At 40.5% G+C, this 15,473-nt stretch overlaps 1 protein-coding gene across 1 annotated transcript in view; it reads left to right on the top strand.

Moving 5' to 3' along the window:
• Positions 1-15,473, top strand: part of gria1a (glutamate receptor, ionotropic, AMPA 1a) — a gene marked incomplete in the record, with an annotated part of 85,112 nt that overhangs the window by 17,420 nt on the left and 52,219 nt on the right. The window contains 3 exon segments of the mRNA XM_005916468.3: positions 1,584-1,823; positions 6,949-7,133; positions 12,934-12,987. Coding sequence (XP_005916530.1) covers positions 1,584-1,823; positions 6,949-7,133; positions 12,934-12,987 — 479 coding nt within the window.

The following is a 15,473-nucleotide window of genomic DNA, read 5'->3' as shown; positions in this document are numbered from 1 at the left end:
TTGCCAACTCGGAGCAGGAGGTCTCTGTCGCATGGTTTTTGTGTTTTTTTTCCAAACGCACACACTGAAGTGATGAGAAATGACTCATATTCTGTGAAACATTGTAACCTGCTGTAGGGCAGAGTAATGGGGCACTGCACAAAAAGTCAAACAAGCTCCCGTTACCTTTTATTCAAGCAGAACATGGAGGACACCGCATCAAATTGGTCCTAGAAAATTGTAAGGGGATATATATAATGTGTGCTAGTGGAAAGCAGTAGCTGAGAGAGTGTCCATTTATTAGCAAGAGCATGAAGAAAAGATAGTTCTGTTACTGAGTCAGTGTGGCGAGGCGCAAAATGTCTATTTCAGGGCTTGCTTTAAGTAGGGTGACTCACCAGGCTTTGGAGCACTAGAGGCTGCATATGTGTGTGCGTGTTCATGGCGTGTACGCGCGTGTATTTTTCTGTGATATCCCTGTTTTTTCTCCCACTCTCGGTTCCTCACTCTCCCTCTATCTCCGTCACACACACGTGCCTGACCGGAGGGTGCAGGTCTGTGACAGGTTAGGCATTTTGGGTATGGGCCATCCTCGCTCTCTGTCTGTCCCTCAGCTCCTAGCTGCAAGCTGGCCTTCGTGTGGGTACAGGCACCGTCTTCAATCTGTTTGGTAAATACTGAGATAAGTAAGGCCCACCCATCGCCATAGCAGAAAATAGCCCAGACCAGACCTGGAAGTGCAAAGATACCATGCTCTACTGAGAGCACGGTGAGGATATAAAGTGCCGAGAGAAGATCACGAACATAAATTAGCTATTTTAAGAATTTAGGGGGTGTGAAAGAAATCAGAGTGACAGACAGACAATGAGAGAGAGAAAAATGAAGGGACTGAGGGAGAAAGGCAAATGAGAGCTGGAAACCGCCTCCTGCTGCTAGTAAAATGTCAGTGGAACCCTGGGGATGCATTGATTAACCTCTCTACACCTAATCTGCCTCCACCACCTCCACCTTTCACTGAAGGCAAAACACACAGATTAATGCTATGCAGCTGGACCAGCAGATGAGCCCTGCATAAACATGCTATTGAGTACTAGTTAATAGCTCAGGCTCTAAAGACTTCACAGCACCCGGCATGCCACAGATATTTATTTCCTCTTTCTCTCTATCCTCCCACTTTAAAAACCAAAATTAAATCCAAACCATGGATTAAATTGATTTTAATTCAGACAAAATTCTGTTGTGGGATGTGGTTAGTTCAGTTTGACTAACCACATCCAGTGAAATGATTATTTTTTCGATTAGCCTGATCGTTTCTCAATTTCCTGGATATTCATCTTACTATAACCTTAGACTCAGAAAAGCTTCAGACCTGCACACGATAGCTCTACAGGCTAATTACGATAATTGCCTATTGGACCATATCACTCTTATCCTACTAGCGAATGTAGGCAGGATGGCGACAAAGTTTAATTTGACGCTTAATAGACGCTGTGTAACAGCAATAAAAAGATAATTAGATTGATGTTTTTGCTGATTTCATTGTTCAAAGGTTTAAAGACTAACACCCTGTATATCTGCTTGTTTTTCTGTTCTGTCCCTTGCAGTTTGCTCCCAGTTCTCCAAAGGTGTGTATGCCATCATTGGCCTGTATGACAGGAAGACAGTCAACATGCTCATGTCCTTCTGTGGAGCACTGCACGTCTGCTTTGTGACACCATCCTTCCCCATTGAAACAGCCAACCAATTTGTGATCCAGCTCAGGCCCGAGCTCCAGGATGCGCTGGTGGGAGTTATCGAACACTATGGATGGTCCAAGTTTGTCTACATGTACAGTTCCAACTCAGGTAGGAAAGCTGCTGGCTCTCTGTTTGACTTGATGTTTAGGCTTGCCTCAATCGTTACAAAAAAGAAGGATGTCAGAATCTGACGGTGGAATTTCTCTCATGAAAACGAGCATGCGTGCAGACGAAGACAGCCAGTACCAGTCGTTAGACCAGCCACCAGTTGTCATCTTTATATTGCCATGGCGACAGCAGCAGGGTCAATTTTAGCCATTGTGCAGCAACAAGCAGTCATCAGAACGCTTATTTTAGACCACCACTTTTTTACAGACAGGGAACACCGAAAAGAAATATTGACCTGCACTGACTATCAGATAAATCACACAATGGTACGAAAGATTAAGCTTTTTATTGAGCGCTCCTCAACAGAGACCAGGGTTGCTGCAGTTCCTTTGTCCGTCCGATGAAAGAAAAAAACGAGTGCTGTAGCATTTAAATTGAACATTTTAATGACACTCCTGCATAGTCAGACAAGAATAAAGTAGCACACCTGTCAGCCTCCTGCTTCTTCCTCTCCATCTCCCCCAGAGCCAAACAGCTATAGCTTTCCCCATAATGCCAGGCCATCTGTCCCAGGTGTTGTGGGTTTTGGAGCATGACCATGATTTGTGTATTTTTTGTGTATGCCCAAAAGCAGGCGCACTTCAATACATTTAGGCTGTATGACAGCTTATTGCAGCTTGTATCTGCTTATGTGTTTGACTTGTGTGTGACAAATAGCAGATTTAAGTCAGCTTTAAAAGACAGATGCCATTATGTCATTCCACACAGCACACAATCAAGCAGTGACAGTAGAGATTTCACAGCAGTCTTTGGCCTGTCAATGCATGATGACCGTAGCGGCCACACATGCCCCTCAGATTTATTTATTTTTTATCTTCTGTGATCCATTTATTAACTACTCACGAATTCTGCGTATGCCTGCCTGTGTGTGTGTATATTTGTGTCTGAGAGGGTCACCCCTGTGAGTAGTGGGATGGAGCCAGCAGAATCCATATCAGTCGTCTCTGTTGCTTGGATACTATACTGCAGTCACTCTTCCTACATGGTTATTTAAAGCCTTTAAAAGAAATCGTATTTAGTTTGATCAGTTTGTGTAGTATGGTATAGAGCAGCTGTGTTTGCCTCTTCTAAATGTTTCATCAAACTATGTTTTATTAGGTACACTGCATCAGTTAAGTTGACAGTGCCTTCAGGAGACTGTTGTGAATTGGCACTATATAAATAAAACTATATTGAATTGAATTGAACTGAATTGAATTTTCTAGCATGAAACTCTCGTACACTCTACAGTGTATCTCTCGTAAGTTACAACAACATATTATGGTACAGTACAATTTAAAGTATAAGGTTTACCATAACCATACAAAACTATTTGTCATCATTTGTCTGTACTCTGTCTTAAAATTCATTATGAGGAACAAAGTGCAACCATATGTCGATAGTCTATGGACCCTAAACTCTGTGTCCTTTTTTTTGGAACTATAACAAGATCTCAGCTTTTGTAGGAATGTCCTCTACATGAAACAATACTGAGTATGAACACTGGCCAGAACCTTTACTTTGTTTCAGGAGCTTTGGCCACTTCTAGCTAAAGATTAACATAGCTTAACAGGGCTAGCCATCATAGCATAGGCTGTAGCGGTGAGCACTGTGTGTGAACTTTCTGTGAGGAGGAGCCACAGTGTATTTATTTCTGTGATTTTCTCTTATGACAACAAACAAACAAACAAACAAAAATGCTAGATTATTGTTGCCTACAATGACCCAGGACACAAAAACAAATTTTGTGAAGTTTCACTTCCTGGTTTAAAAAAGTCCAGTTATTGGCCAGGAATCAAAGTTTAAACACAACATAGCTAAACACTAACATTTTAACACTATTAAATTGAGAATTTAAAAAAATACAGTATTTTACTGTAAAATTGGTGTGTTGCTCACTTAGTAGATGTACTTTCAGACCAGACTGTTACTGTGTAAACCTGCATTTTTCTGATTTAAAAGACCAAAAGCTCTCTAATTTCTAGTCTAATACATTCATATTCAATGTCTACCTATGTTAGCATTTTTCCAGTGTTTAATCCATTATCCAAAGCAGTCAAGGACATACAAATATATCACATGCATTATCACTCTCCTGCCACCTGAGAGGCTTTAGTATTTCCCCCCTTTTCTATTACCATTTGTCTTGCTCTCTTACAGCATCCCCTAATAAATGTGCCTATCATTTTTATTTTCAGAAGCCAAGAATGGGAAAACAAATTTGATAGCCCATTAAACCTATCATAAACAATATTCAGGAAATAGTTTGCTAAAGTGTTATTTTCTCTGTTCTTGATTGTCTGTTGCCCTGGTCGCCCATGTACTGCCTCTGGCCAAAAGGGTGCTTACGACAGCCAGATTCCATTATGATATCATTCTCTCTCAGTATGCCTTTGAGGGAACATTTTTGTGAGTTCTCCTGTCAGACTGACTTTGATTTAGAGGAGTGCATCAAGCACATTTAAAAATGCGAGAGGATATTTGAGGTAAATCAGTCGGTCAGTGAGGCAAGCAATCAATACGTCTGTAACAAAACAAATGAAAAATAAAGAAAACATTAGAATCCATTAATGAGATTCAAATACTAATTTTTGCACACCTTAACTGCTAACCAGCTGTATTCCAAGGTAAAATCAGATTAAGAACTAAATAAGTATATTAGGTTTTTAAAAGAAATAGAAGAATTTAAAATAAATAGCAAAAGAATGAAAAGATGAAAATCAATTAACTTCTGGGTTCAATGTGTCCCAGTACTAAAAGTAGCTGCTAATGAAAATAATGAGTAAATTCACAGAGTTTCTCTTAAAGTCAGGATTATACAAAGATTTTACACAGTGGCTGATGGAAATGGGTAAAGCTAGAAATGGTGTGACTTTTGGAGCTAGTGTAACTAAGTATTTAAATTTCCCACCATAATAACAGTGACTGCATAATAATAATAATAAATTGTGCATTTGCATGTGTGTCAACTCCAAATGCTGAGCTAAGATAATGTTTGTGGTCGATCTCATTTAAAATTCACTCACATCTTCCAGCCAACGCAATAACACTGAACTGAAAAAAAAAGAAAAAGAGTGCAGCAGTGCAGCAGTGATGAGTTTGGTCGGTCCAGCTTTCATCAGCCGAGTGATCACACAAACAATTACAGCTCTTCCACGGTCTCGTATTATGATTCAGTTCATTTTATTTTTCACATCTCAGACTTGCAAAAGCATTCACAGACATGGCGAACTTCCCGGCGTTGTAGGTGTAATTTGTAAAAGCTGAATAATTTTCACTGTTAATAATTAAGCGCAAAGTATGCCAACATAATAAACTGGTAGGTCCGTGTTTTCAAATATTTCGTAGACTAAAGTATGGCTTCAGATTTATGCAACTAACTTATTTATTACAATTTTATATTCATTTTTAAACCATTTCCAGAGTAAATTATATGATTAGGTCTGCCGATTTTGCCCATCATTTTCACTGAACCAAGCACAACCTTTGAGAGAATGAGTTATACCTGGCGACAGGGTCACCACCTTTCTGTCTTTTGAGCTGACTCAGTCTTAAGCTGGAACTCTTTGCTTATAGTTTTATTTACAGTTTTCTTTTTTTGTTTTTCGTTTTTGATGAGCTCTCTGGGAGGATTATCATATTTGGGAACACGGGTCCTGGTTACAATGAGTGGTGCTGTCCATGGTGCTGAAACACTTACTACAGCTCGACTCCATTAAAGTACAGCCGGCCTCGTGACTTTATTCACAGCTCACTATCTCCTGTCTCCCCGTGCTCATCACTCTATCGTTCATCTTTCTGTTAAATGCGTCGGCACCATGAGGTAAAAAGGAATAGCCATGTACCAACCCCTCTGTATCAGTTCCATTCAGCATTCTCACATTCGTCTGGTTCCCTAATTTATTTACATGTGCTATATTGTGGTCATATATAGAGGTGAAACACCATCCATCTTTTTATTTCTTAATGACCTGTTGTCAAAAAAAGCAGCGTGAATTGCCTGGAGAGCAGCTGGTGTGCATTCTAATAAGACCAAGCAATCATCTTTCAGAGGCTGTGACTTCATTTCTCATTCTTCTTTTGACAGGGTCTGTGTTGTTGCTGCTGTTGCTGTTGTTGTGGGAAAGCCAGTATTTGCGTGCATTTATCGTAGAATATATGTAAACCGCGTGATGTGCGGAACGAAGGAGTCTTTAACAGCGCTTGCCAGCTAAGTAACATAGAAGCAAACACAACTACGTCGTGTATCAGTTTGCAATTCTAAATTTTGTGATTGCTATAATTCATTTGGGTAATGGCTGCCAGTCTGCCGTGGGTGAAATTACTTTATTTACTCTGTGGAACAACTGCGGCTGCCAGCTTGAGAGGAATCTGATTGGTCTGCTGCCAGCAGCAAAGAAGTACAACAGTGACTCAGGTTGTAAATCAGAGCTCAAGATCAATGTGTTCCATAATCACCTTTTATATCCTGTCTTAGCATGAGCCTTTAGCTTTTTGGCTGCTCTACCTGCTTCTCTGTGATGCTTGAATGAGTCAGCAGGGTATTGGTGACAGTGTAATTGAGTAGAGCCACCTGTAATTGGGGCTTGGAGGACTTAAAGCTTACTGTTAGTGTGTCGTCTAGCTGATTGTTTGTTACCATGAAAATGGTGATTATTTAGCCCGGCGGTGTGCGAGTTTGAAATGTGCACCTGTATATGTCAGTGTGCTTAATGGACTATCGCATTCGTTACACTTTATCACCAGAGCTACAAGGGAGATTCTGATGGATAAGCTTATCAGGGGCAGTTTGGGTTTCTGTGCAGCTTCTGTTTGGCTCACAAGTTGTCTTAATTTATCTTGCAGTTCATAATATAACTACACAAAGCATGAGGTTACCCCGCATGTAATTTATTTCGCATGCTGTCTAATAAGATGTAGACACTGTTGGATTGCTCCCAGTAGATGAATACCAACTAGTCATTCATCATCTTTGCAGAAGTTCTGTTACAGGTGCCCACACAGTTACCTCCAGAGCTTTCTTTGCGCATTTCAGTTATTCCGTACACTTGACAAAAACACATGTTCTCATTTGCTTGTCTTCCAGGTCTGTCTGTGCTGCAGAAGGTTCTTGACACGGCAGCAGAGAGGAATTGGCTGGTGACCTCAGTCAATGTGGAGACCATATCGAGTAATGCCTTTGCGAAGGTGTTCCAGGATTTGGACAAGCGAAAGGAGGGCCAGATTATCATTGACTGTGAGACTGAGAGACTCAACAACATACTGCAAATGGTAAAAACATTCACTCTTTTTTATGTTTTCACAATGTACAGTGGGGCAAAAAAGTATTTAGTCAGCCACCGATTGTGCAAGTTCCCCCACCTGAAATGATGACAGAGGTCAGTAATTTGCACCAGAGGTACACTTCAACTGTGAGAGACAGAATGTGAAAAAAAAATCCATGAATCCACATGGTAGGATTTGTAAAGAATTTATTCGTAAATCAGGGTGGAAAATAAGTATTTGGTCAATAACAAAAATACAACTCAATACTTTGTAACATAACCTTTGTTGGCAATAACAGAGGTCAAACGTTTACTATAGGTCTTTACCAGGTTTGCACACACAGTAGCTGGTATTTTGGCCCATTCCTCCATGCAGATCTTCTCGAGAGCAGTGATGTTTTGGGGCTGTCGCCGAGCAACACGGACTTTCAACTCCCGCCACAGATTTTCTATGGGGTTGAGGTCTGGAGACTGGCTAGGCCACTCCAGGACTTTCAAATGCTTCTTACGGAGCCACTCCTTTGTTGCCCGGGCGGTGTGTTTTGGATCATTGTCATGTTGGAAGACCCAGCCTCGTTTCATCTTCAAAGTTCTCACTGATGGAAGGAGGTTTTGGCTCAAAATCTCACGATACATGGCCCCATTCATTCTGTCCTTAACACGGATCAGTCGTCCTGTCCCCTTGGCAGAAAAACAGCCCCATAGCATGATGTTTCCACCCCCATGCTTCACAGTAGGTATGGTGTTCTTGGGATGCAACTCAGTATTCTTCTTCCTCCAAACACGACGAGTTGAGTTTATACCAAAAAGTTCTACTTTGGTTTCATCTGACCACATGACATTCTCCCAATCCTCTGCTGTATCATCCATGTGCTCTCTGGCAAACTTCAGACGGGCCTGGACATGCACTGGCTTCAGCAGCGGAACACGTCTGGCACTGCGGGATTTGATTCCCTGCCGTTGTAGTGTGTTACTGATGGTGACCTTTGTTACTTTGGTCCCAGCTCTCTGCAGGTCATTCACCAGGTCCCCCCGTGTGGTTCTGGGATCTTTGCTCACCGTTCTCATGATCATTTTGACCCCACGGGATGAGATCTTGCGTGGAGCCCCAGATCGAGGGAGATTATCAGTGGTCTTGTATGTCTTCCATTTTCTGATGATTGCTCCCACAGTTGATTTTTTCACACCAAGCTGCTTGCCTATTGTAGATTCACTCTTCCCAGTCTGGTGCAGGTCTACAATACTTTTCCTGGTGTCCTTCGAAAGCTCTTTGGTCTTGGCCATGGCGGAGTTTGGAGTCTGACTGTTTGAGGCTGTGGACAGGTGTCTTTTATACAGATGATGAGTTCAAACAGGTGCCATTCATACAGGTAACGAGTGGGGGACAGAAAAGCTTCTTACAGAAGACGTTACAGGTCTGTGAGAGCCAGAGATTTTCCTTGTTTGAGGTGACCAAATACTTATTTTCCACCCTAATTTACGAATAAATTCTTTACAAATCCTACCATGTGGATTCATGGATTTTTTTTTCACATTCTGTCTCTCACAGTTGAAGTGTACCTCTGGTGCAAATTACTGACCTCTGTCATCATTTTAAGTGGGGGAACTTGCACAATCGGTGGCTGACTAAATACTTTTTTGCCCCACTGTATAATCTAATTTTAGCATAAAAACGTGGCCTCATAGCACAACAAAAGCATACAGCTGTTCTTTTAGACAGATGTCAAGCTAAGTATTAGTTATGTATGTGGCTTAAGTTTAAAAGAATTCGTCGGACATACAAAAAAGGCACAAACATTTCAGGACAAATTTATACACATTTTTATCAGATAAAGAAAGGAGGGGATATAAATTTAATGTGGTGGTTGGCTGTTGGTCTATTGTGATGTCTCGTCTGCTGGAGCATCAAGGACAGTAAAAGATAAATAACGCAGCTTTGGCATTTGAAGCCAGCAGTTCTCCCATGATAGGATCATCACTTTCTCACCTCCGCATTGTTAAAAGGAAAAGGATCCTATCATCGCAATTGACTGTTCACAGCCCCTTCCATCAAACACAGACTGTCCAACCATAGCTTAGCAACTGTAACTAGGCAGAGCAGGTCCCTTGAACTCCAGATTATATCATGAAGGCGGTGTCTCTTTGTTGTTACCTTTATAAAGGATTATTAAAAACACAACAGGGAGATAATATGAAGAAAATGGTTCTGACTAATTATTCACAAAAACAGTAGTTTGGCTAAAGGAAGATATCACAGTAACCACCGCAGTTTACACATGATCCAGTACTAGGATGTTATGTTGGCAGTTTCCTTAGCAACTGCTAAAAAATAGTGTTTAAAAATATGAAAAGTGAATGTTTATACGCTTGTAAGAATATTGTGATGGACACACACACTGTGTCATCACCCACTGGTTTTTGAAATGGCGTTTTTGGCAATTAGGTTGTTTGGAGCCATAAATGAATATAGCTGGATGAGAGGGAACAGCGCTACATTATGGGCTAATGCTAGCTAGCTTTATTAGCAAAGTCCACAGACAGCTGTATGGGTGCATTTCACCAACAGTAGCTACAGTTTGTTTTTCTCTTGTTTAAATCACTAATTTGTTAGTCGTGTAACCAAGAGAAAAAAGTTAGACTAGTGTAAAAGATCCTAAGAAAACATTTAAACTGAGTCCACATTACAGCAAATATGTTATGTGTGTTACAGGAGCAATATGAAATTGTCAATCGTGTTCCTTGTTCAATATTATTTGGAAGCCGCTGAAATGTGGGCCATTTTTTGTCCTTTATAAAGTTACAAACACACAGCATCAGATTAGATGGCAGAGTATGTCTAACCTTTGTGATACTAACAGCAGCCGCGTTGGTTTACGCTTGCTAGCATTCACATCCAGAACATGATTACACCTGGCTATGGATGCTTGGTTATGTTCCTGTTATTCTCCAGGTTTTATACATCAGTGCTAGTTAGGACAGCTGTCATCAGTTTATTTTTCCCCAGCTTGTTTCCACTGGTAGAAAGAACGTGAGTAGGGTGCTGGCTGTGTGTCAGGGCTGTAGCCCCAGGTAGTCGCCAGTGGTGTCATCTTTGAACCATCTTTGAGCGAGTAACTGCCTTTCTGCATTAATTAAAGAAAAATAATCCATTAAACGGACTATTATTTCTGACACAGACTAGCAAATTTGGCAAACATTCAAACATCTAGCTCATAGGTGTCAAACTCTGGCCCGCGGGCCAAATTTGGCCCGCAGCCTAATTACATTTGGCCCGCGAAGCCATACCAAATTACTATTAGAGCTGGCCTACTGGTATTATACAGCTAATATATATATTGTTTAGTATTAAGCTTTCCTTGTTCCATATTAAGTTTTTCAGCAAAATGTGTTTGAGTCCATAAGAAAAGATTCATTCTTATATCTGGAGGAATAAATATATTTCAATAAATATTAACGTTAGCCCGCGACTTTGTTCCAGTTTTGAATTTTGGCCCACTGTGTATTTGAGTTTGAATGAAGTACTTAGGTTCAAGAGACCCTTTTCACAGGGTTCTCAGTTTAAAATGAGCAAACTGGAAACATTAAAATATATTTTTCATCTAACTCATGTACAGTACCCGAGTTTAATTACCAGGCTGCTAAGAAAAGCTGTCTTTCAATCAGCAAAATCAGTGGTTGCTGACTCAAAATGAGCTGCTTTTATTCAACCGCTGTCTGAAACCAAGAACCCATTATTTCAAAAACTTTTGTTCACTTTGTTGGTTTTTGTGGGGGGGGGGTTTACTGCCTTTTACAAGCAGGCATTCTGGCATAATATGAAGGCACCAAGGTGTAATTTGTTTTGCTTGCTGATTCCACGCATGTTATCAGTCTGACTGTCATAGTTCTTTATGTTTGTTCCAGAGAAGAAAAAAAAGTGCACACACATCCCCATCTGTATTTGTAGGCTATCACTGCTCTGTGTGAATGTTATTGATGGCCTGGTGTCTACAGTTAAGGTTATTGCATCAGTTCTCACCAGTTTACAGAAGCTGAGCCCGAGAAGTTCTCCATTCAGACAGCCACCATCAATCACCGACATCTGCTCCCTGCCTCCACGCTGCCCTGCCTGTGCACCCATCCAGCGAGAAACACATATATACACAACACCTCTGCTTGGTTTGCCCTTTAAACTCACAACTGATCGCATCTAATTCATCTCATACTGTACAGATATTGTCTTACAATACAGCCACTGACAGTATATCACACAAACCGAGTGTAGAGGCAGTTTCATAGAAAAGCCACCGCAGAGATGTTTCAGTGGGTTTGCCAACTGAGAGACAAAAAGGGTGACCTGCTCTTTTTGGGCTGAACTCTGAATGACTCTTAAAATCTGCATGCATAATTTAAAAAAAGCTACTCAAAGCCAAAACTTTTCCATTTGACAGTCCAGTGTGGCTGTGTGTTTCCCCCTGTTGTACGGTGTATTGGTGTCAGTACTGGTTCGTGTCTCTCCTCCCTCCTTCTTGTTTTTCCTTGCCTGAGGCTTGGCCGCAGGGCTCCCCTCGTGTTGAGGTCATCATTAATAACAAATGCCACCTTCTGTCATGACCTACGGCATCATTAGACGCACACACGAACACCACACAAACAAATGAGTGCACTTTGCACTGTATACACAAAGCAAAATGCTTGCAAAGAGAAAGAGAAAGGAAAAACCATGTTTACCACACTGCCTGCATGGAGAGCATGAAGCAAACTTCATATCCACCGGGTTAAGGCTGTTATTAAGCTTTAAATTAATGCTGCTCACTTGACCTTATTTTATGCGACTGTTGTCAGGACACACACACACAACCAAATTTGCTGTAGCTATACACAACAGCAGACTCGTTATTTAGCCAAGAAAAAAAAAGAATTTAGCCACCAGCTAAGCATGACATTTTTTTCTTTTTAATCATATACTTAATCTACATTTAGATTTAAGTAAAAGTGACGCTCGGTTTACCTGCTCCACTCATAATATAAATAAACCATCTCTTAAAGTGTCCTGGCCCTTTGTGATTGGCCGACCTGCGACGCCTGCAGTGAAAGAATTATGACAGCGCAGGCAGGACAGAGATGCAGAGTGTAAGCGTGGGAGAAGGGCTGGCACAGTTCATCACTAACAGCCTGCATTATTTCATGGTATTGTTAGACCTTGATGGAGCTCCAGGGAAGTAGAACTCTGTAAAATATTTAAATATCAGATCAAAGATCAAAACAGAGCTCACAAGGGAACAATACTGAGAGCAGAGAGAAGACTAGTAGGATTAGGAAGAGTCTGCCTCATGTCTTAAACTGTGTATATTTCTCCGTCTTTGCTTCTTTTTTTTAATATTTAATTTTTAAGTTGTTCCCTCTTCAGGTTATGTATCAAAATTTTCTGTTGATACATTTTGCTTGGTAGATATTGTGCCATTTTCTTTGGAATAAATATCTGCATAAAGACAGCAGTGCTGTAAGAACACTTATTCCATAGCAGAACCATTCATCACTGGCAGGAAAGGGAGGAAAGGACATTCTTTGACTCCAGAACTGTCATTTTCTCAAAGCCAACATGTTCAAAGGCCAGTCCCTTTGCTCTGATTTCCTGTTAACCTACTTTCTGCCTGTCCTGCACAAGATCAAATGCTTTACACTGTCCTGTCTGTGGTGTGATGCCGAGAGAGAGTGTCATATCCTTCCTCGCACTTTCTCACACATGAATATATTCGAAACAACCTTGTGTGCTCGTGTGTGTGGCACGCATTTTATTTTATGTCTCTTTTGTTCTTATCTTTCAGATTGTAGATCAAGGAAAGAATGCAAAGAGCTACCACTATATTCTGGCTAATCTGGTAAGAAAGACTATTTTCATTTTTTTAAATTTCTTAATAACCACCAATAACCAATTATATTTTGCTTCCAAGAAGCCAGATGTTCTTGTAATTTTTTAAGACGTCTTGGTAGTTCTCTAGCATTTCCGAAGTTCTTTGGTTGCTTTTTCACCCATTTTCAGTCCACTTCCTATACCTGACCATTTCCAAATATTTTTTTTTAAGCCACAGTTAGCGCTTACCTATGAATCATCTAATCATATGTACCGACACATAACAGACACTTTAGCAAAGAATCTATTTTAAATCAAGTCTTTCAACAGTTTATTACTAGCAGTCTGTCACAAAAACATGTCATTTGTTTCCATTTCTTTAGTTAAATCTACAAAAATGCCAAAGATAAAACACTTTGACAAGCATAAAATAGTATTTTTCCTCCAACATGTTGATTCTTAAAGACTTACTAACTGAAAACTATCTGGACACTGTTTACTTTAAAAAGTTGAGGACAACAGAATCTATCTATAGCAAATGAGCGGTATCCATGTCCTTAAAAAACAGGGGAACAAAACCAACAAAGACCTGACACAAGACCTGAGAGATGCCTTAGTTGGTCCATTTACTGTTCAATGGGGATTGATTGGAAATTATTTAAGTAGACGGGTTAACAACCATCCGTAAAACACAGTGGAAGCTCTATCATGATTTGGGGCTCCATTATAAATGCAGAAAAGTACCGTCAGATTTTGAAACAACGTAACATTTCAGCACAACAATGATCCCAAACACGCTGCCAATGCAGTAAATCATAGTTGGATAGAAAAATACAGAATGGAATACAATCAGGCATGAAGACCACTTAAAATAAAGTTAAAAGAAAGCTTGTGTTAAAGAGTTCAGGTTCTGTTGAAGAATAAATGTTCATATATGTTGGCAGATTTCAGTAACTCACTGTGCCTATTTCTCATTTTCTAAGAGAAAGAGAGAAATCAGGGGTGGCTCAGGACGTTTTGCATGGCACTATTCTTCTCTGCATTCACCCTTTATTTGAATTTATATAAATTTATGTAAATTGTATCTTTTGTCTTATATTTCATTTCATAACTGGATTCCAAACTTCCAGTAGTTTATTGCCAATTCAGTAGTTGTGTTTACCCAATAGAATTATCTGGTTTTACCCTCATTCCATCTGCAGCTCAGCTAAGTCAAATATCCTTTCACTGCCACAGCTATAGAAATCACAGCAACACAAGTGGGAGACTTGCGACAGTGACAGAAAGCTGTGCAGACTCACAGCAACAGAAAAAGGTCAGGCAGCCAGTGTATGAAAGCATACATCCATTAGCTCTCTTTGTCTGCGGCCTTTTCCTCGCCACACACATGTTAGACCCTGACAACACTCGATAAATGTGGCCAAATGAAAAGAAAACTGGCATCAACAGAAGCTGTGGTAATAACAACATTAATATGCAGATGCTGGCTTGAACAGTTTCTCACTGCTGGCGTTTTAGATTGACTCAATCTCCCTTGTCCAACCGGTTTGCCAGATTTAAATTTAAATGATAAAGCTTAGACGGTAATAACAGATGATATACAAAGTGGCCACAGTCATTTATAATGGGCCCGTTAAAATGTTGGACCAAAAAAACGGGGAAAAAAAAGAAAGAAAATGACTTTATACGTCCTTGGACCTTTTAGTTAATTTACTTACCTCAGTGCACATGTGTGCTTGTGTGTGTTGATTCTGAGCACAGACTGAATTTCAGTAAGTACTTAAATTGTGGTTACAATTCTGTCAGGAACATCCCCCATCTACGTTCTGTGTTAGCAAAGGCTAGTTTCTATAGTAACCTCCTCAGCTGACTGCACAGCATTAGCTCATTCATGGAGCAGAAAAAAGACATAAGTCTGTCTGTTGAGCTGAGAAATATGGACACCTGGCAACACATACAGGTACATTAAGGGAAATGCGGCTGTTAAAGCAGACTGAATGCTGCCCCTCTTGGTTGCCCGCATATGTTTGAGGTATTTTTCTTCTTCTCTTAAATAAAAAAGGGCAAAAAAAAACAATTCTAGATAACTTTAGGCTAGGGAACAACAAGTCCTCTTTGTTTTTCTTCAGTTCTTTTGACTGTATGAAAATCAAAACACAGTAAACAAGCGCGAATTCGGAACGGATGTGATAAAAAGAGCCAAGGCTTCAAATGGCACGATAAAAAACAACAACAACATCAGAGCAGAGAAGAAAGAAAACGGATGGTACGCTGGAGACAATCCAGAGAGAGGCACCTTTTCTCCTCATCAATCAAAACTTTGCTTTTAAACCTCAGACAAATCACAGACAAATCTTTTTTCCTCCTCTGTCTCCACTCCCACCCGGTCTCTCTTGTCTACCTCCTCCTCTCCCCACGCTGACAGGAAGCCTGCTGAGAGACTGAAACTGTCTTTCCTACTTTCTACCTCTGAAAAACAGCCCTCTCCACATAATATTTTTGGGGCGGGGGGGG

The sequence above is a fragment of the Haplochromis burtoni genome, unplaced genomic scaffold (genome assembly GCF_018398535.1).
Source record: "Haplochromis burtoni strain Fernald_Lab_line unplaced genomic scaffold, NCSU_Asbu1 Contig_19, whole genome shotgun sequence".
NCBI classification, from domain to species: Eukaryota; Metazoa; Chordata; class Actinopteri; order Cichliformes; family Cichlidae; genus Haplochromis; species Haplochromis burtoni.
Note: the sequence above shows the minus strand (reverse complement) of the source record. Positions and strands in the feature narration are given on the sequence as shown.